Source organism: Podarcis filfolensis, assembly GCF_964270895.1.
Source record: "Podarcis filfolensis genome assembly, chromosome: 12".
Taxonomy (NCBI): domain Eukaryota; kingdom Metazoa; phylum Chordata; class Lepidosauria; order Squamata; family Lacertidae; genus Podarcis; species Podarcis filfolensis.
The window spans coordinates 6952215-6974888 of NC_139614.1; the positions used below are offsets into that span (position 1 = coordinate 6952215).

Sequence of the window (22674 nt, forward strand, 5' to 3'; positions counted from 1 at the left end):
CACAACTCTTAGTATATATTCACTTTGGGTTTAGAGATGTTCATCTACCTTTCATTTCCTTCACTGCAGAAAACATTGGAGAAATGTCAGCACAGTCGTGACAGATGTGTAAACTCTGAAGCACAGTTACTTCTACCCACCTTTGTGCAGTCCAAAATCAATACGCCTTTATCTTTCACACCAGCCAAAATCAAATGAAATAAAAAAGTTGTATATTTGCTGGAAGATGGCTACATACGTGCTGAACAAGAAACAGAAAGTGATGTCCTCATAGTTTGGATGAAGAAATGTGTTAACATTTCCATGGACTTAGATGAACCTAGATTTGATTTTTCCCTTTGTCATCCTAGCAGATAAAGCTAATCTCAGAAAAGTATTTTTCATGGTTTATACTCAAATGAGCAAATTATGCTATTAGTACAACCACACTAAGCAGATCTGTTTCAAATGCTCACAGGGCAGGCTTGTGAATAGCAACTTGTCTGGTCCCCTCTGGTAAATAAGAATCCCAGCTAGGTGATCATTCAGGGAACCCGCTATAAATTATCCATTATCATTTGAAACCATTTTCATTTATAAACCTTCACCATCAATGACCATTAAATCCTTTTTTCCACCTATCAGAATGCATAGCAACGTTTTCTTGCTGTGAAGGCACAAATCCCTTTAGAAAATATATTGTGAACCTTTCAAAAGGATACTATTTAGCTTCAAATGGCTTTACAGAATAAACAATTTTTTTGAGAGAGATATCAGCCAAGCTTTCTACCTCTTTTATGTCATCTGGGGTTGAGTTTTGCTACTTTACCTTTAATAGGCAGTGTCAATTAGTTTCCTTGACAATGATGACTACTCCTTGCTATTAACCTCTTAATAGCATACTAGCCAATATCCAGTGTGAGCTTCCTCAGAGCAAATTGACTGTTGCTTAATGGCAAGTTTATTTATTTCCTACTTTGCTAAGCAAAAGTATTTTGGGGTTGGCAGTCTTGGCTAACTTATTTGCATGGCTGCAATTTCAGTCCCACATACCTCAACAGTAATTCAAAACTGACACGAGGAGAATACATTTTGGCCCACTGTGGACTGAAATGACCCCTCTCTTTTGCCTTAAGGTGTTGTAAATAGCATAGTTACCATTCTTTACTAACTACTTGTGTAACCCTGTCCCCTCAACCTCTTTTTCATTTCCAGTGGATTTTCAGTGGATTCCTGCTTTGCTAAGCTTACCGATAAAACGTAGTGTAGTCGACAGTTGAGTGACAGGTCTGAAAATCCCATGCTTTGAGTTTCTGGCATTCCCGATGGGCGCGGAGTTTTACTCTCACTGTTCCTTGACACAGTTCTGGAAACTGTTTCTTTGGAGGGCGAGTACAGAATTCATTTGACTCCACACGCCACGACTCGGCAAAGTCATCCACATCAAACTTGAAATTCCCGTCGCCTCCGATCAGGTCATCTCTCTTGTGTCCATTGTAGTTGCCACATAGGCCACAGAGCCTGCCCTTAAGATGTGGTGGAGCCATGACTTCCACAAAGCTGTCTCCATCCCAAGAGATTTCCAGGCCTAAAAAAGAAAGCAAGAAGGAAAGAAGCTAACCTGTATCAGTGTATATACAGTATATATATATATCAGTGTATATACATGTGAACATTATATATTGAACTGGAACACTGGTCTATCAAGCCTAGCACTGGCTGCTCTGGAGAGCACCAGTTTGGAGGATTTCTAGTCTGAGATCTTTTAAATTGGAAATGCCAGGGCCTGAAACTGGGACCTAATGCATTCAAAGCATATGTTCTGCCATGGAGTTATGGCTCCTCCTACACACACCATAAGGCAGGTTAAAAAGTGAGAACCAGCTGCCCCCCCAAAAGAAGGCATACAGAACACTCCCCGCTCATGTGCATTTAACATGTGTATTCAGCCATGCAGGCTTGTCAATGTTAGTATTAATTAATTAATTAATTAAAAGGGGGGTGGGAAGAGGTTGTGTGTCCGGGGGGTGAAGACTCTGGCAAGCCCACCAGCCATTGCACCCAATGTGTTTTGACCATACATGATTTTGGCTTTACGCACAATCTCTGGAACGGAAGCCTCACATAAGTTGTGGGCTTTCCGTAGTCAAACCTCACTGTTTCTGATATATAGCTATTGTGTGTTGCTCAGTGTAGAGGCAATTCTCCATCTCAGCCTTGGCTACATCCTTAACACTTGCAGGCATGACAGCTAAGGCTGGGTCTGCATACACAACAGAATGATGTGGAAGAATAGGCGGTGTTTGAATTTAATTTTTGATGTCTCTTTTTATTCTGAATGGATGAGTTCTCCATTCATAGAATCACTGAACTGAACAGCTGGGAGGCACCCCGAGGGGAATCAAGTCCAACCCTCTGCAATGCAGGAATCTCTTGGATAGGAATTAGAATATAAAATAATTAGTCAAATTTGAAGGCAAAAAGTGCAACATCTGTCCCATTTGGAGATATACAGAATAGGACTTTCCCCCCCCTTTTTACTGTTTCTACAAATTCTGCTTAACCAGCTTGTGCCTTATTTTCTCATCTTGGCTCCTTTTGGAAATTTCACCAGGGCCTCCAAGCACCTGAATCCAGCATTGCTCCTGGATTAATGTGTGGATTGAAATGCAGGTACTATTTGGATTTCACACTGGTCAAATTATGTGATGAAATTCTCAGCACAAATTTGTAGCAAAAGTTATGTTAAAATGTCTATTTTACGGAGGGAGTGTGATTAAAGATGCATACATTGAGAGAAAATATTATTTATTTATTTATTTTTAAAAGCAGAATCAGGACAGAACATAGTAAAGGTAAAAGGACCCCTGACCATTAGGTCCAGTCGTGGCCTACTCTGGGCTTGCGGGGCTCATCTCGCTTTATTGGCCGAGGGAGCCAGCATACAGCTTCTGGGTCATGTGGCCAGCATGACTAAGCCGCTTCTGGCAAACCACAGCAGCGCACGGAAACACTATTTACCTTTCCGCTGGAGCAGTACCTATTTATCTACTTGCACTTTGAGGTGCTTTCAAACTGCTAGGTTGGCAGGTGCAGGGACCGAGCAACGGGAGCTCACCCCATTGCGGGGATTCGAACCGCCAACCTTCTGATCAGCAAGTCCTAGGCTCTGTGCCACAGCACCAACTGCATCCCAGACAGAACATACATATGCATAAATCTGTGCAAAACTGGCTCAGAAGGGAAATAAGCTAGATTTCAAAAAAGATCTGGGAAACACCTGTGCCCAAAACCCTGAATAGCCAATATTTCACAGTGCTTTTCTTAACATATGAACTTAAAATGGCTTGAATATGCCAACATGTTTTATACTAAGGCAGACTTTGTATCTGTCTATCCGAGTATTGCAAGATCCCAGTCTAAGCATGTGTGCTCTTGTGCAGCCACTAATACCAGGAGCAAAGTATTAGATGTGGAATTCACTGTGAGGAATATGAGCCCTTCTAGTTAAAGGGGAAATTATCTGGATAGTAATATGCTTCAATTACACACTACTGAGTGAACCATTACACGCCATGTTTGCCCAATCTCTGCCAAAACTAAGACAATGATGCTTGCTGTAGTTTACTGAGCTGAGAGAAGAGACAACCGGAATAACAAGAGAATCACATTTTAGTCAATTTAAAGCATCCAGAATGGTTCTCAGGAATTCAGTGGAATTTCATAACTCAGCTGGCAGTGAAGAGAGACGCTCAAGATGCTTTTAATTAGAGCTTATGAATAATGCTCCTCTTGTGAGCATTCCACAGACAGCCACAAACATTCTTCCCCCCCATCTTGCGACTCTGATGAACAAGCCCAGAGCTGAGGTTTTATTTCGTAGGGGACAAAGAAGCAGGTGTATGAGTTCTTGGCTCAGCAGGATATGCTGTGATAGCCTTTAAATGCCTTCTAGATGTTGACTATGCTTCACATCAATCCTTTGGTTAAAGGAGGCAATATAAATGATCAACCGTGGAAGGCCAAGGTATGGAAAGCAGGATATCTGCCATGTTGTTGTTGTTTAGTCGTGTCCGACTCTTCATGACCCCATGGACCAGAGCACGCCAGTGTGGTGTAGTGGTTAAGAGCGGTAGACTCGTAATCTGGTGAACCGGGTTCGATTCCCCGCTCCACCACATGCAGCTGCTGGGTGACCTTGGGCTAGTCACACTTCTTTGAAGTCTCTCAGCCCCACTCACCTCACAGAGTGTTTGTTGTGGGGGAGGAAGGGAAAGGAGAATGTTAGCCGCTTTGAGACTCCTTCGGGTAGTGATAAAGCGGGATATCAAATCCAAAACTCTCTTCTCTCCTGTCTTCCACTGCCTCCCGCAGTTTGGTCAAACTCATGCTGGTAGCTTCGAGAACACTATCCAACCATCTCATCTTCTGTTGTTCCCTTCTCCTTGTGCCCTCCCATCTTTCCCAACATCAGGGTCTTTTCCAGGGAGTCTTCTCTTCTCATGAGGTGGCCAAAGTATTGGAGTCTCACCTTCAGGATCTGTCCTTCAAGTGAGCACTCAGGGCTGATTTCCTTAAGAATGGATAGATTTGATCTTCTTGCAGTCCATGGGACTCTCAAGAGTCTCCTCCAGCACCATAATTCAAAAGCATCAATTCTTCGGCGATCAGCCTTCTTTATCGTCCAGCTCTCACTTCCATACATCACTACTGGGAAAACCATAGCTTTAACTATACAGACCTTTGTTGGCAAGGTGATGTCTCTGCTATACATCTTTTTTATCTGCCATACATCTTTTTAAAAAGCACTTAGAGAAGTGTAGGTGGCATAATTTATGGGGGAGAGGAATGAGGTGACGTTTAACCATTTCCCCACCTGCCACTTACCCCCAGCCATATCATATTCTGCCAGGATTCCTTGATATGTTTGCTGCTGCTGTGAGAAGGGTTGTAGGTCAGTGGTCAAGCATTGCTTTGCATGCAGAAGCACCCAGATTTAATCCCTGGAATCTCCAGGTAAGGATGGGAGAGACAACCTGAGTGGAACCCTGAAAAGCCACTGCCAGTCAGTGTAGACATTACAGAGCAAGATGCACCAATGGTCAGACACAGTATAAGGCAGCTTCCTATGTTCCTAAAGGGATGCGGGTGGCGCTGTGGGTTAAACCACAGAGCCTAGGACTTGCTGATCAGAAGGTCGGTGGTTCGAATCCCCACGATGGGGTGCGCTCCCGTTGCTCGGTCCCTGCTCCTGCCAACCTAGCAGTTCGAAAGCATGTCAAAGTGCAAGTAGATTAATAGGTACCGCTCTGGTGGGAAGGTAAACGGTGTTTCCATACGCTGCTCTGGTTTGCCAGAAGCGGCTTAGTCATGCTGGCCACATGACCCGGAAGCTGTACACCAGCTCACTCAGCCAATAAAGCGAGATGAGCCCACAACCCCAGAGTCGGCCACGACTGGACCTAATGGTCAGGGGTCCCTTTACCTTTTTATATTCTTAAGAGTGGCGGGGGGGGAGGAGAGGAAGGGATGAACAGGGGATGGTTATCTATCTATCTATCTATCTAGGGACGCGGGTGGCGCTGTGGGTAAAACCTCAGTGCCTAGGACTTGCTGATCGTATGGCCGGTGGTTCAGATCCCCACGGTGGGGTGAGCTCCCGTCGTTCGGTCCCAGCTCCTGCCCACCTAGCAGTTCAAAAGCACTCTTAAGTGCAAGTAGATAAATAGGTACCGCTTTATAGCGGGAAGATAAACGGCGTTTCCGTGTGCTGCGCTGGTGCAGGCTCGCCAGAGCAGCTTCGTCACACTGGCCACGTGACCCGGAAGTGTCTTCGGACAGCGCCGGCTCACGGCCTCTAGAGCGAGATGAGCACGCAACCCTAGAGTCAGACACGACTGGCCCGCACAGGCAGAGGTACCTTTACCTTTATCTATCTATCTATCTATCTATCTATCTATCTATCATCTATCATCTATCTATTTATTTTTTAAATACACCCCACCTTTTGTCAAGGAATTCAAAGCTGCTTTTGAATAAATCAATCCAGCCTCTTAGATCATGCGGAAAGTTGCCACCTTCGTCTGGCAAGGAGGCACCACATATTGAAAAGAAGCAGGCCGGGGTATTTATAATCATAGAGTTGGAAGGAGCCTTGTAGATCAGCCTCCTTCCTTATGAGTAGATCTGCCCCCAAGCAGGCACTTCAGGCTGCTTTTTGAAAAAGGAGGCTGGAATTGTTGTTCATGAGCAGATGTTTTTTCTAACCATCTGGTGGGTGGAAAGTTGGCCCATCAAATTCAAATTCATTTCAATTTGACACCCATAGATTAAACTTTGAAAAATAAAAATAAAACTTATTTAATGAAACATAGTCAAGCATCTTGAAATTTTAGGATTCAGCAACCTCAGATTTCTGTGCCGTCCCATTTACCTGTTTTCTTTAAAGTAGCTACCAGATGTTCTCTATTTCCCAATTAAATCATGCTTCAGGTTTGAATGATGCAAGATGCACATGCACACAAAAGACTGGATCCAGTTGCAAAAGCAATTCATTTGGGCAGAAAGCAAACCCAGACAGATGTTACGCAAGAACACCACACTTCAGGGAGACACAGCAAACAGCTTTCCTTGCACACTTGGGGTTCAATATCACACCAGTTTTTGGTTCAGCAAGCAACTTTCATGCAGGCCATGTTGGCTGGTGGGTTTGCTAAAGCCTTCTGGATTTGTTTTGTTTTACTGAGTTTGTTTGGGTTGGACATGTTTTACTGAACTCATTCCCTACTCTACAAGCCCCTCTGGCACAGTGCTTACTTATTCCTGATCTCTGCTTTTGCCGTAACTACAGCTGAGATCAGTTGTTTTCAAACTGTGTCCTGGGGCTGCTTCAGAAGCTTTTTGGGGCTGTGATGATAATCCTAAGGTTCCCTTGGCAAAGTTACTGTCATTTTATAAGAACCAAACTCCACAATGGCAAAGCAGTCAATTCTGTGTTTATTGCCCATGTTCATTAACTAGGCAACCAATACCCTGGAATCCCCAGTTTAAATGCCTGTAAGCCTTGACATCAGGTGGAGAAACGTCAAGTAGAAATTTTCTGATAATTCAAATTTATTTGATGGGGATGGGAAAGGGAAACCTTGTGTTCGCAAAAGCTTCCTTGGTTCATTTTACACAAACTTTGCCTGTGGATTGTAAGACATGGATTGGTTCATCAGAGGTGGATAGACACTTTTGTCAGATCCTGATAAATTTTATTCTTTTTAAAAAGGTGAACCCAGGAAATTATCTGAGGATTTTTCCTGAGGCATGCATGAAGAGCACAGCTTCATCCTTATGCTGATTCTGATGTTTTATATAAGGATGGAAGATATATATTTTTTTCAAGTCTGCATTTTAAAGCCAACCAACCTAATTTGCTGGTCCAAATTATATGTGATTTGGAATACAGTAATCTATTGAATTTTGCATTTCTCTGAATTCTATGATACTATCAGTTTTTGAAAACACACACACACAAATGGTTATTTTACAGAAAATATGTGCAAAAATGCTTATTTTAGGGGGAATGCACTGAAAACCACAAATTTGTATTTTGGGGGACGAATGCATGGAAAATGCATACTTTAGGGATCAATGTGTCCAATTTAAATGTGATTTTTTGTGTGTGGATGAATTCCCCTCTCCACAAAAAATATCCAGAACAGGGACAGAGTAGACCTAAAACTGATCACATTCCAAACTGGCATGGAAGGGAAATGGGGAGATCTGTTCATCTCCTGCATCCTCTTGCTCTTGGTTTAAATTGTTTATTATTATTTTACTGTGGGTGCCTTGGGTGTTGCTTCTATACTGAAAGAATGGGATACAACTCTAATGTAACGTAATGTAAATACCACCAGAGCTTATAGAGCCAAAACAAAACAAAAGCATCCATATGCCACATGTCACACATGTGTTACTACTTTGCCCTGAGAACCAGGGCACTCATGTAGCCCCACCTGCTTTGGTTGTCACTTTCAAGAGGTAGCCTTCCAAGTCAATGTGAAAGTGTGGCGTGTCGTAAGGTAGGGAGATCCGTGTCCCGTTCCACTTCACTGTGAGGTGCTGGTGGAGGCTGATGGTACTGCTGCCCAGCACAAGGTCTACAGATTTTGTCCAGGAGAAAGAGCGAGTCCGTCGGGCATCGTTCTTCACCAGCACCTGGAAGGGCGGGGTAGAGGAGGAGCAGTCTTTCGTCAAAACGTACTGACATGTTCCCTGAAAGTTAAATGTCCGTCCGTCAAAAGTGTTGTAGTGGGGGTCTCCAAATACAGTGCAAACTCCAGGCTCTGCAGGTGAGTGAAAAACAAAAGCACCATCAAGACCAAATGTTATGCTGGGAAAAGCAGGTATTAAATGAATGCAAATGGCCTTCCAACATTTTGGGCCACTTCATAAACAATGTGACCAAGGCATATATCTAAAAAAAGTGTGTGTTTGTGTGTGAATGAGACAAACACTTGAAAGAAGACATGAAAACCATGCATTTTCTTTCAAGTGTACACTCAATGAGAAACCGAGCACTGCGTCATGAAATGGCCCTTAAGTCCTGGAATGATATAGATTATCAGCACCCACAGTCTGTAGGATCCCCAGGATACTGTTGCAACTATAGAAAATGGTAAGTGGAGGTAGAATCCATGAATTGTATATTGCAGCTCTGGCAATATATAGGACTGTTTGGAGGGGAGGTTTTCTCCCTCTTTCATAATCCTAGAATTTGAGTGTCATCCAATGAATGGTAGAAGATTGAGGACCGACAATTAACACTATATACAGCATTCCATGTGTAGTTGGTTTCATCACAAAGGTAAAGGAGAAGTTCTGCATTGCCACATAATAAAGGAAAAAGTAACTGGTGCTGTGCAATCTGGATTAAACATTGCTATTCTTTGGAAGAGAAGAAATTCAAGGCAATGGAATCTATTAATGCCACAGCCCAACACAGAATTAAGTGCATTTGAAGATCCCACTGAAATAGATGGACTTTTAAGCATGCTTAATTCTGTACTGGATTGTAGCCTAGACTCTCAAATAATTACTGCCAGAACTGCTTTAAAAAAACAAAAACAATTTATGATGTCCCAAATGAACTGATTGTATGAATTGGAGCAGTAAAGAAATAATTCATGGGAAAGTCCTGGCTTTCGTTTGTCTGATACATTTAACACCAATGAATCACCATAATCAAATTACAAGTGACAGTCTCAAAATCAGAAAAATGGAAGCAATTGAATAGAACTGCTAAAAATTCAATAAGAAAAATCAACAGAAGCAGCACTGAAACCTCAACTCTTCTCAGTCTTTATTACTATACATTCGTACCTCAGAAGTTGAACAGAATCCATTCCGGAAATCCGTTCAACTTCCAAAATGTTTGGAAACCAAGGCACGGATTCCAACTGGTTTCCAATTGTGCAGGTGCAGTGGCGTAGCGTGGGGGGTGCAGGGGGGCCGGCCGCACCGGGCGCAACATCTGGGGGGGTGCGCTCGCACTCGCAGCTCTCTGCCCCTACCGGGTTAGGGGGCGCAAATTACTTGCCTTGCCCCGGGTGCTGACAACCCATGCTACGCCACTGCGCAGGTGCACTGGAAACAATAGCGGAAGCTGCGCAGGACGCTCGGCTTCCAAAATAAAACATGTTCAAAAACCGGAACACCCGCTTCCGGTTTTCGATTGTTTGGGAGCCAGAATGTTCGACTCCCAAGTCGTTCTGGAGCCGAGGTACGACTGTATAGTCCTTTAGTATGGTTTCTGAGGGCACCTGCCCTCCTCCTCTGGTCCTCCAGCTGGCCACACATTGAGTCCATCTGTCCTAGACATGAAGTGGGCTGGATTACCTCACACCTCACTGTGTGGCGTCCTGTCCTGTGGACCTTTACAGCAAAAGGAAACTTCAGAGTGTAACCAAACTTTCATCAGGGGATGGATGGACAAAGGAATTGGGAAGAAGCAGTGCTTAATTTCAAGTGGAAACGATGATTAGGTCCCAATCTTTCTGGGTGCAGCCTCTGGGGTCAGGAAGTCTTTCCCTTCATCCCTGGTGTGAAGTGTCTGTCTCCAGTTACTTAATGCTGGGGGAGCTTAAGCACTTTTAAGTCTCACTGATTTGAAAGAGAGAGTGAATCACATGCTTAATTCTCTCCCCTTCAGATGAATGTGACTTTAAAATGCATGTGTTCGGTTTTGCTGTCAAAATATCCTCTGTGCTCCATTGACTTCACTAAACGAATACCCTTTTCCAGATTTACAAGGCATGGGGCCAAGCTGTATACCAACATATGCACCGACATGAAGTAAACGGCCATTTACTTCACATCCCCAGCACTCACAATCCCAAATCAAGATCATACAGTTTACTTGTCCCTGGACTTGGCAGTCTCAGTTTAGGAGCTCATGATGCGGTGAGTTGATACTCTAAATTACTTAGCTATTGGAAAGAGTTCTGAAGGATTCTTGGACTGTTTTCACGGTATCTAATAACCCACATGCCACAACAGAAAAGAAAGAAATGACCATATTAGGAGGATGGCCCTCTTGCATGCAGGGAGAACTGGAATTCAAGACTCTCGCACAATTTGTGCAAAAGGCAGTGGAGAAAAGACGGGCCAGAACACCAGAAGAGTCAAGTTAATTCCAAAGTGTCCAGATGTAACAGACTCTTGAGGCAGGGCTTGCAGCTAATTTACAGCAGCCAAGGAAAATATTATATAAACCATAACTAAGAGGGATTTGGATGCTTTCTGAGTAAAACTATGACATTAAAAAACAGAATGGAGAGTAATTTGTTCACACATACATAACTCAACGGGACTTGGCTTTTCAAAAACCAAAAATGAAACACAGGAGACAGTTGGCCAAAATGTGAATTAGGCTTCAGCATCAAAGCAAGCTGCAGGTCCTTAAATCAAATGGGGGCAAACATTAATTTGAAAGCTAGGAATATCACAGGCAGAATGAAGCTGAATTGCATTCCTCATGGTGTACAAAAACAACAACCCAGCAATGTGTCTCAACACATTTATACAGGGTGGCTCAAAAGTAGGTATACAGCTGGATCAATGAAATTAATCACAAGAGATTCTATGAGTACACTTAACTGACACAAAACATAGTTGGAAAGAATAGTGGAGTCAGATAAAAGGATTACTTTTCTTTACTGATATTGTGAATGAGGACTGCGAACTTGAGTCAAGATCTTTTGGGATAGCGTCACACTTGGTGCACATGCAATGCCAGGAATAACTTATACAGTTGTACAAGTATCTTTAAACACCCATGTATGCATGTCTGGAATGGCCAAGCCCCCCAGGAACATGTATCCAGAATTTAAAGATGCATATATGTTTTGCTCATCTGCAATTTACATGTTTATTGGGTGAAGATTCATTTCAATTGGGGTTTAGGCCCAGTTTTGGCACAGATACTGCTCTGGTTGCCCTGTGTGATGACTTCTGTTGGGAGACAGGCAAGGGAAACATGTCCTTCTTAATTCTCCTTGTGAGGCACAAGGGTATCAGAGGTATCTGCTACTAGACCACTAAAACTTAGATGGAAAAGACAACTGAATAATAATAACTAATAATAATAATAATAATAATAGTCAACATAGTATTTTTTTTGTTTCCGGTGGGATCCGCTGGCTGTAGTTGTTAGTTGTGTGCCATAGGTCAAGGGACCCATTTTCTTTAGGATCTGTTTTGCTTAGGAACCAACTTCCTATTCACCCACCTTGCCTGAGGGCATAACCTGCACAAAACATTATATCTCCTTGTTGTTATTCCAAGTGCTACTGCCCCAACCCACAAGGCTTCTACAGAGAGAGGCAACCCACCGTTCTGGAAAGGCCATTTTATTTTGGCACCTTGTCAGGCCTTGCTGACTTCCAAGAATAAGGAGAAGGAGAGTCTTCATCATTCTGTTAGATAAAAACTCAGTGGTAAAGTCGGCTATTGTGTTTTGAACCCTCCCACTGTCACTGGAAAAGCTTGTAGTGATTTCACTGGGCATCAGCACAGAAACACAAGGCGGTCCATTTTATTTCCCAACGCCTCAGATGAGTCACTTTCCCACAGCTACAAGTACAATTTGTTCCTAATGAAGCGACTGCACCACTTGGCATATCTCTGCTGTTATTTTACAATAATGTGCCCACTGCTTGGTGGTAAAGGCACATTGCCTCTGGTTTCTCACATGCTCAGGGCTCTTGTTTATATAATACACCAGGGAGCATCATGCAACAATTTAAGTTAATTGTTCTTAATTCAACCAAAATTACATACCACCAAGATTTAAAACATAGTTCTTTCAAAATTCAGTTAAAATATTTCAGAAAGAGCAACTCCTATACTCACTGTTTAATCCCACTGACTTTCCATCTATAAATATTTTCATTATAGCCCAGGAAAACTACAAGCTGCATTAAATTATGTGGAAAATCATTCAGTGAAGTTTCTCTCATTATCATTCTGGTATTTTGCAACGATAAATTGCACTGTACACTGTTTAAATCTATGTCCAATTAATGGACTAGCTGTGATTGAAAGGATAGTCCGGGTGAATATTTTTAGAAATATTCACCTGCAGTAATTCAAGCCACTGTCAATCATAACCTGTTTCCAGGGTGGTGTCCAAGGAATTCTTCCCTTTTCGATGTTTATGGGCTGTTCCCTTTTCCTTTTCTCTTTTGTATATTCTTCTGTACTCCAACATATTTCCCATACACCATATTTTGTTTTTACCAGCCTTTAAATTGTACCTCCGTGCTGCCTTATAAATCACGTTGGAGAGACTTAGCATTTAGCACTTGCTTTCTTTGGAGAAAGTAGACTATTGCCCTTTCCAATAATATACATTCACACCTTCGCAAATGAACCTGGGTCTCTCTCATTTCCCCAGGAATATTTTGAAACATCAAACCCCAATCCAAGAAGTGAGAGTTATTGACTCCTAGTTCCAGACTATTTCTTCAACGTCTGGGCTTGTTGTCAAGGGTTGTCTTTTGTGAGAAAGCAGACTACTTGCTAATCATCTGGCTATGGTAGCTGTGAAACCAAGGAACTGGTGTCAACCTCTGGCTCAATAGGCTACGCAAGAATCTCCCAATAATGGCAAATGGACTAGGCCAGGAGTAACACTCAAGACAGCAGTTGTGTGTGAAGAGTTCAAAAACTTGTTGGAAAAATGTGAAGAATGAACTTACTCACTTTCAGTGCAAATGGGACAGCATCCTTTTCGGTTGAGGATCTTTCCCTAAATGGGATAAATATAAACAATATTTAATGGCAGGGGGAACACATCTGGAGCAATGGTCACAATTTGAAAGTATAGAAAAATGTGGAAAGCCATTCAAAACTTTCCTTCTGCAGCTATGTATCTGTATACAAATCTGCAACCAATCTACTATATATTTTGGAAAGCAATTTGTTTGCCCATTTGTTTGTTGTTGTTCTCTATAAGCTTGGACACCTCTCAAGGCAACGTCTCCAAACTTGGCATGAGGCTTCCCAAGGTGGGATTGATGTTTGGGTGCGAGGACCATTTTGAATGAAAATGTGACTGTGGTGTGACTATACCCATATTTTGGCATAGGTTTGTCAAGATAATTGTTAATTTCAAGATATTGTTGCCAAACCCAGCACAGGATTTCCTGAGATGGGGGTGGCAGACTTTGTCACTGTTTGGCTGCCGGGTGCCTTTCTGGATCAAGAAGGAAGACTGAAAGATCACTTTAGCACGACTTCACACATTTCTTGACACAGAGTCAGCCTCCTTTCGAGATATAAGTGCCAAACTCAGAGCAAAGGTTCTTGAGTTGGAATGGTGGTCTTTTTTGTTGTTGAAACTACAGGAGCCATTTTGAATCAAGATGGCAGACTGAAATGTAACTTTGGCATGACTTCACCCAAAGGTTCAACTGCCACTCAAGATATTGTTACCAAACGCAGGACAAGGGTTCCCAAGGTGGGGGTCCTGACCGACATTTGGATGCCAGGTGCTGCTACGAATCAAGTTGACAGACCAGAACATGAGTTTGGTGTGACTTCATCTGATTTTTGGCACAATGGGCCCAAATTCACAAATTACACTATCCATTTTAAAAACACAATTTATTTATTTTTTGCTTTCTCAAAGGTCATGTCTATTCCTGCACTTTTTTTGGGGGGGGGGTGCACTAGATGATCCTCATTTTCATTTCCAAATCTACAATTCTATGGTTCTATTGTTTTCATAATGTCAGTTAACATCATGCTCATAGCATCAGCTAAGATATAGTGGCTCCCATATTGGGGTAGTAGAAGCAAAAATAAACTTGGTTAGTATTAAAAATAATAATAATTCAAAAATACTCAATGAAGTATATTCAGATTATTATATACCATACATATTAGGGGCATATTAGTTGCATTGACACATGTTTCTTTAGCATTCAGCACTCAAATAGTGAACAATTTACACAGGCTTCAAGGTAACACAGAAGAAAAGCAAAGTTAAACACTTTCGCAAAGAAAAATGGTAAAGGGAAAGGCAGACAGCCCAAAGAGGCACATTGACTATTGGTGCTTATCTAAAACATACTCTATGATTGTCACTTAAAAGAAGCAAAATTAGCATCAGTAGCAACAATGTTCCAGAACTTCCTCCAGCCACCACCAAGTTAGGACAGGTTGAAGGTGTCTTGAGGTCTATTGAGCACTTCAAGCGTTTTGAAGAAAGTAGCAGGTAAAGAAAGTCTATTTGGAGCTGGCTTGCACACTCTTAATATAGTGGGTCAGTGCTTTGTGATACCTATAGAAGAATACCTATAGAAGAATAGTAGTGAAGACCTGGTCAACCTGGTGTGATATAAACAAAGCTTTTTCCACAAGCAAAGCTCTAGCTGTAAGGCTATGCAGAGTGTTGTGTGCCTTATGCTTGCAGGTAAAAATAGAGCAAAGGGTGGAAGTTGCAAATTGCGCCATGATCCAACGCTGACAGGTTGAAATTTGAACTGCAATAAGAAAGGCCATGGAGAGTTGGAAGAATTTGGAAGTCGAAAAGAAGTGTGGGGAGGTCTAAAGAACAATGGGGGGTATTGAAGTTTGATGATTAGGATATTGGAGAAAGAGGGGAAAGATCATAGAGCGAGAGGGAGACTCACTCAGACACGTACGAAGACTTTTTAATGCAGGTATTTTGCCACATGGGGTCACCAGCCAATTTCTGCAAGCATAGGGGACTGAAGGAGAGAAAGACTCTCCTCCTGCAAAGAGGGGAGGGGTTGTGGGCGGGAGCCGAGCTGGCTGGCGCACCACGCCCACGGGAAAGCGCCCAACCAGGTGCCTTGGAGGGGGCGTGGACGACAGCTTAACTTGCTGCTTCGCCAGCCACGTGGCCTCACGTTTTGCCGTCCCGTCGCGAGTCAACAGGATCGTCGTCTTTGCTGCAGGAGCCAGGGAAGTATTTCCGAGGCTCAGAGTTGGGGAGATCGTGCGGGTGCCGCGTATTTTGCTTCGCTTATTGGCTGGCTGTTTTATTCTTATTCGAGCTTATTTCGGTGATATTGGAGTACTGGCTTACTTTATCTTTGTTTGCCCACGTTTACTCTATCCTCCTCCGCCCCCCCACTAGTGCCAACAATTCTTTTCCGTTTCCTTTCTGTGCGACTTGGAGTTTGTCACTTTGTGTGAGCGGTGAGTGCGTGTACTTCCTCGCGCTCTGCTGCAGCAGCGCCAGCTAATCTTTACCTGCCTGAGCAGGGCGATCTTGGATTCGCCACCGTGTGTGTGAGCTGGGAGTGGGTGAAACTATCCGCGACTCTGACTTCGCCACTGTGTGTGTTGTGAGTGGGTGACTGAGCTTTCGTTTGCTTCGGTGCCCTGTTCTTTCCCCCCGGCGCCTCTGCGACTTGGAGCGGGGCGACTTTGAGTTTGCCTCTGGTGTGGAAGGGCAAGGTGTGGCCATCGCCTACGCCTTCAATTTTTGGGTATTCCGTTAAAGGAATCCGGCGGTCGTGTATTCTGTCCGATGCCTGTGTGGCGGGGGGCCATGGCACGACCCTCGGTGACATAGGGGAGAGCTTATAGTTGGATTAGCATCAACAGGCTCCACCTACTGGTGAATAGACCCCCCTTTTTGACTCACCCCTCTCCGAGTGGGTGGAGTCAACTGACGTGATCCAATGCCTAAGCCAATACCTTTTCACTGCTGTAATCAATAAAGTTGTGGCCTTTTCTTGCCCATTAACCTTATATCACGTGTCCGTGTGTTTTCATTCCACTACGCGGGGATCGGGTCCTCGAACCACAAATTGGAGTTTTGGTTCCAGGCAGCCATTTCTGAATGGTAACAATATCCCCTGTTGTAGAAAAAGTCTTGTAGCAATTGCTTCCAATTGTTGAATAGAAGCCTCACGAGCATTTCCTTCGCTTTTTATTTTTTAAAAAACTAACAAACCTGAGTTGTATCATTTCTTTTTGTGTGGTCTGGATTCTGTGTCAGTGCTTATAGTGAAACAGATGGAACTTGACCACCTTAACTGAAGCTAAGTCACTTCCTGGATCCAATTTGCCTATAATGTCTTTTAAAAACTGATGTTTTAGACTCTAATCCAGCAAGGGGGGAAAAGAACCTAACTCCATCACCAGAGGCTGTGAACACACTATACCTTTAAAGCAAATTTGAAGCACATTTCCCCCCTCAAAGAATTCTGGGCAAGGTAGTTTACCCTTCACAGAATTACAATTCCCAGCAAACCCTGAAAAAACTACAGTGCCCAGAATTCTTTGACAAGATAAATGTGCTTTAAAATTGTGAGTAAACGGGGCTCTGTTGCTTGCAGTTTCGGGGTATGTTTTGAGGACAGAATACGTTTTCCTGTACTCCTGGCTTAGTGGAGAGTCAAATGCCATTTTAATCTCATCTGAATCTGTAAATTATTCCTGCGTTTTGAATAAAGACAAGGCTCAGTTCTTTACTTGATATGCTGAAGAGGCCAAACCTTTGTAACAACTTCTGGCAGGAGTAGCAGTGGCTAAAATTAAAAAAAAAAACCACACATGTGGTATGGTGGGTTTTTTGTTTTGTTTTTTAAGCTCCAGTAAAAATCTTTATTAAAAAAGTAGCTTAATTAATTTCATTGGAATTAGCTCGAATGGAGAAGATTTAAAGCGCTCCTTTGTGTGTCTCCAGGGGCTTGGGCAGGTCCAGTGGGATTTTTGAGTTTTTTTCTTTATAAAGCAGGCTCCTTACACCATACCTAAAAAGGCTTCTCAAAACTACCTTGGTTTTTACAAGTGATTCTCCATGTGGCTTAAGCAACAAAAGGCCAAAGCCCCTCTGGGTGCATGGAACTACCAGTAGCTGTGCTGATCTTTGGATCCCAGCCAACGAATCTAATTAAGAAGTCAACCTTTGGTGGCTAGATGGCTGTGCATGAAGTCCAAACCTGAGGTTGCAATTTGTTTTGCTCCAACAAGTCATCATCAGTAAGTCAAGAACAACCACTTGCTACATATTGTGGTTTGCTGAGAACTACACAAAACAGCAGCATCTTAAAAAGTAGAGACACCACCTTGCCAACAAAGGTCCGTATAGTAAAAGCTATGGTTTTCCCAGTAGCGATGTATGGAAGTGAAAGCTGGACCATAAAGAAGGCTGATCGACCGAAGAATTGATGCTTTTGAATTCTGGTGCTGGAGGAGACTCTTGAGAGTCCCATGGACTGCAAGAAGATCAGACGTATCCATTCTTAAGGAAATCAGCCCTGAGTGCTCACTGGAAGGACAGATCCTGAGGCTGAGGCTCCAATACTTTGGCCACCTCATGAGAAGAGAAGACTCCCTGGAAAAGACCCTGATGTTGGGGAAAATGGAGGGCACAAGGAGAAGGGGACGGCAGAGGACGAGATGGTTGGACGGTGTTCTCGAAGCTACCAGCATGAGTTTGACGAAACTGCGGGAGGCAGTGAAAGACAGAAGTGCCTGGCGTGCTCTGGTCCAGGGGGTCATGAAGAGTCAGACACGACTAAACGACTAAACAACAACAACACGAAACAGAACCCTTGATTTGGGCATAATACTAAGCCAGAGAGCATGATCTCTTTTCTCCACACACAAGTGGGAAGGAATGAAGCAATCCAGAAGGACACAACCAGGGTTAGCCATTAACTATGGTTTATGTGGCATATGAAGGAGGCATCTGCACCAGAGGGGGGGGGAGAGAGAGAGAGAGAGAGAGAGAGAGAGAGAGGAAGGAAGGAAGGAAGGAAGGAAGGAAGGAAGGAAGAAAGAAAGCAAGCAAGCAAGCAAGAAAGACAGAGATCTTTCTCTCTTTATAGCTACTGTCTGATCCTGTCAACTGGAGATGTTAGGAATTGAAGCTGGAAATGCAGCTATGTTCCAGCCACTCCCAATTTCCTTAGATAGGATAAGTTCTTTACATACACACACTTTAGATGGGCTGTCCTATAACAGAAGTTTTGTGGATAGCATACAAGATGGAAAAGAACCTTGTTTTAAATAAAAGAAAAACCAATTACAATAAAACTACTATAAAATGTATCAAATAAAACATAATTATAGTATCAAAAAGACCACTTTTAAAACAGAGAGTGGAGGAACATATCCCCTCGGTATTAAATCAATTAAAAACACAAAGCAGAGCAATAAAAATTCACAGAGCTAAAACTGCCCTAAACCACCACTTAAATTAAAAAGCCTGGAGGAACAGAGAAATATTTGCCTGCTGCTGAAAAGACATTACAATTGGCGGCAGGTGGACCTAACTGAGGGGGACTTTTCCCACACAGTCATCCACCATGAGGCCTGATTTGGCAGAGGCAATTGCAGAAAGGGCGTCGGATGCTAACCTCAAGGAACAGGTGTGGGAAGAGACGATCCTTCAAGCATCAAGGTCCCAAGTAGCAAAAGCTGGTAAAGGTCAAATACAGCACTAAGATATGCCAGGCTGATCTCTGACTGGAAGCCTTACCTTTGCACCTAAGCACATAACCCCTTGCCATCCTTGTGTTGTTCTTCTAAGTGGTGCAGAATATTTTAATTATCCACCTCCCTCCCTGGATTTCTAATCAAATACTTGCAAATTCTCCTCTTCACTTGGAAGACGACCAGCTCAGCACACAGCACATCACTGTAATTACCTCTAGTGTGCTGAGTTGTAAGGATGAAATACATTCTGCACATGCTCACAAGCACATCCTTCTACATTACCATGTTACTTATTTTCCAGGGCTGAGCCTTGGTTTTGAAACCTTTCATATTAAAAACCTGCCTTCAAAGCCACTGTGTTATAGCAGCTAGAGGGCTGGTCTTATCACAACTCAACCATAAAGTCTGGTGACCTTGGATCTTAAGTCATCCGCTCTCTCAGCCCAACCTACTCCGCAAGTTTGTTGTGGAGGCACCACCCTGAAGGAAAAGCAGACAATGGGAAAGCTATTATAAAAGTAGGAATATAAGAAGGACTACATAATGCTGACACCAACTCACAATCTGGTGCCCAAGAAAAGCAGCCAAGGTGCTGTCATTTTGCCGAGTTGCTTCCTTCAGTATAAAGCACCTGTTGTAATAAATCACCTTCATGTCCTTTTAACGGGGGTGCTACAACGCACTCCCCCCCCCTTCCAATCACCGTATCCGCACGGGAAGGTTTTAACTGGGCAAACTAGACTAGCACAGCTGGGAGGTACGTAGCTGAAAAAATGCCTCTCCGTTGCACTGGATAGTCTTACCTCAGTGTTTTCATAAAAGGGCTGCAGCCATCAAGGAAGCTGCAAGTGGAAGGAATTCAAGCAAAATTAGGGTATGCCAGCCAACCTGCTATGGCTGGTTACCTGAGCCACCATGCTGGCACAGGAGTCTGTTTTTGTCTTGTCGAATAAGGAAGCCCATTATTACTAACATGTGCTGCTAGAGTTCGTTAGCACTGAAGGCTCCCTTAGGAGTGGCCTGTGAGATGCAATTCCAATTTTGCCCATTTATATTTATAAGCAGACCACATTTGAGAATCTATGAATTTTGTAGGCTATTTTATTCTTCCCCTCGTTTTATGAGAGTTTCAGTTTTATATCAAGTGCTATCCTTTTATTTTTCGTATTCTTTTGAAAAGACAGAACTAATTAGGGTTTCTTTCTTTCTTTCTTTCTTTCTTTCTTTCTTGGTGGTGGTGGTGTTCCATTGTGCAACAGCAGCAGCTGCTGTTGTTTTGTACCTCATTTGGCACTGGAGTACGACCAGCAACTTTTCTTTCTGTTTGTAAGAATAGCAGATGTGTACGAAAAAATTCAATACTGTCCACGTTAGGCATGGGACACAGGCCCCAGAGTAAATCCGAAGCCCAAATTTGTAGGCTCAAAATGTATCCACAGAATAAATCTCTCCAAAGATTGTCATACAACACAAACTAAGCCTTGAGTTGCCGCTGAATGCAAAGGACGATGGATAGGATTTTGGTAACCTGTTTTCAGGTCCGTATCAGACATCTGGCTACTAGCCTGGTTATCCACAGTGGGTTCAGAAAGAGGCTGAAATGGCTCAGCCTTCCAGCAGGTCCCAGGGCCCCTTCAGATATCAAATCACTGGGCCCATAATCCCAGGGGCTTCCACTTTTGCTGTACCTCTCCTAACATGGATCATGCCTTCCTCACAGAGTCCAAAAAGGAGTCTAGGCCTGGGGGGGCTTCTGTTCATCTTGGACAAGTGTGGGAGTTTCCAAGCGCTCCTTGCACACTCCCCCTTTCTGGCATGTACACTGGATGACCCCTGACTCTAGCTACCAAAATAGCACAGAGCAGAGTTGGGCCCCTATACAGACAACGGGCTCAAAGTCCTCTGGACCCCAGTGCATCCAATGGCCCAATGAACATTGGAAGCTGCCTTACAATGTGTGAGTATTTCCTACACAGACTGGCAGCAGTTCTCTGGGTTTCAGACAGACGATGTTTCATTTCTAATTGGAGATTCCAGTTATTGAGCTTGAAACCGTCTACCTGCAAGGTATGTGGCCTGCCACTCTACCAAGGCCCTTTTCCACAGCCATCATCGGGATACAGAAGGCCTGCTTGCTTCAATTTGGAATTGAGTCATTATTAATCCAGGAAAAAGGGGATGGGGTACTCAGAAAAATTACAGGTTGTACCAAAATTAGGAGACATATTAACAGACATGTGTTGTTTCTCAACACTTTTAAAGAAAAATCTCAGCAAAGTTAATGGAGCTATCATCATTTTCAGTGCTCTGTATATAGCCAAAATAGCACCATCCATGCACAAAAGGGATCATCATCAGGAGAGACTAGAAAATCAGAGGGGAGGGGATATATAATGGAGTCTCGTGCAAGAGAGTATGGTTGGCTGGCTGGATCTTTGAAGAGGATCAATCCACACTGCAATGTTTTCTATTGCTGCAGGTCCCAATTGTTAACACTACACAGTCACATTGCTACCAAACAGGCAAGCAGGTAACTTGACATCCGTCAAACACCCATTTCAGTTTCCCCTGGGAAACCTGTCTAGAATAATGAAGACTTGCCAACTTTTAATTTTATAAATTTAATAAATAATAATAATAACTTAATTTTAACAATTCTGGTGAATCAAGAGGACCAGGGTAGCATGGCAGCAAAACACAGTGTCCCAAACTGCCTTGTACAATGAACATTATCACTGGGATGTGCATTGTGAAATTACTAGTAACACATTCATTATGAACCACAGCGCCAACTGATTCTGCATAAAATTAGCCTCTCATTTTCATTTTTTCCACATTCATGAAATGCATTCAAATGTAATGTTATAGCTTCATCCCCCATCTCTCAAAACATAAAGATTAGTATTAGATTACTTAATCAGCCTTAACTCAAAATCAACAGGAAGTGATTTTTTTTTGTTGGGAAGTAATATGAGGCTACTTCAGATGATGAAGTCCATTATGGCTGATGACATGATGCTTTTATGATTCATGGCTCTAAAGAACTCTCTCTGAAAATACTGTGAAACAGCCTATCCATTATTTTTTGTAAGACCACGCCTCGCTTTCTTGAGCACAGAACAAGATACATGAGACACAAGCAGATAACCGTGGACACTGAAGTATAACAGAGTTCCCAAGAGTGTTAGAGGTACAAAGTAATATACTTTCCCTTTTGTAATTCCCTCTGGGTGGGTACCAGGTAAGGTGTTTTTGAGACGTTTCTGAAGTGATTCTAATCTAGCAGGATTTCATTACCCTACTTCAGTAACATCTACATGGCAAGACCATAGTTAAGTACCACATTCTTGATGTACAAATGTGCTTAGGCTCACACTTGCTCATCTTCACAGAGTAGAGGTATCCTGAAACTCACACGTACACATCTGCAGATAGTTGCTGCAGCTTTGGGATCTCTAAAACTCTCTAAAATCTCTCAAGAAATCTCTTTAACGGAAGGAAGCAATTGCAGGCAGCACTGAAATACGTTTTTGCTGTTTTTGTTGTGGAAGTGTTCTAATGATATTTTATACAGTATCAGCATTTGCCACACAACTGTGGGCAAATGAAGAAGAAGAAGAAGAAGAAGAAGAAGAAGAAGAAGAAGAGGAGGAGGAGGAGGAGGAGGAGGAGGAGGAGGAGGAGTTTGGATTTGAAATCCCGCTTTATCACTACCCAAAGGAG

At 43.0% G+C, this 22674-nt stretch overlaps 1 protein-coding gene across 1 annotated transcript in view; it reads right to left on the reverse strand.

The window, feature by feature from the left end:
• BMPER (BMP binding endothelial regulator) overlaps positions 1–22674 on the reverse strand; it is a 168126-nt gene that overhangs the window by 47347 nt on the left and 98105 nt on the right. Inside the window, exons 11-13 of the mRNA XM_083578001.1 lie at positions 13231–13276; positions 7983–8312; positions 1231–1567 (exon numbers count right to left, since the gene is read on the reverse strand). Of these exons, the coding sequence (XP_083434127.1) occupies positions 1231–1567; positions 7983–8312; positions 13231–13276 (713 nt within the window). The remainder of the gene's footprint in view (positions 1–1230; positions 1568–7982; positions 8313–13230; positions 13277–22674) is intronic.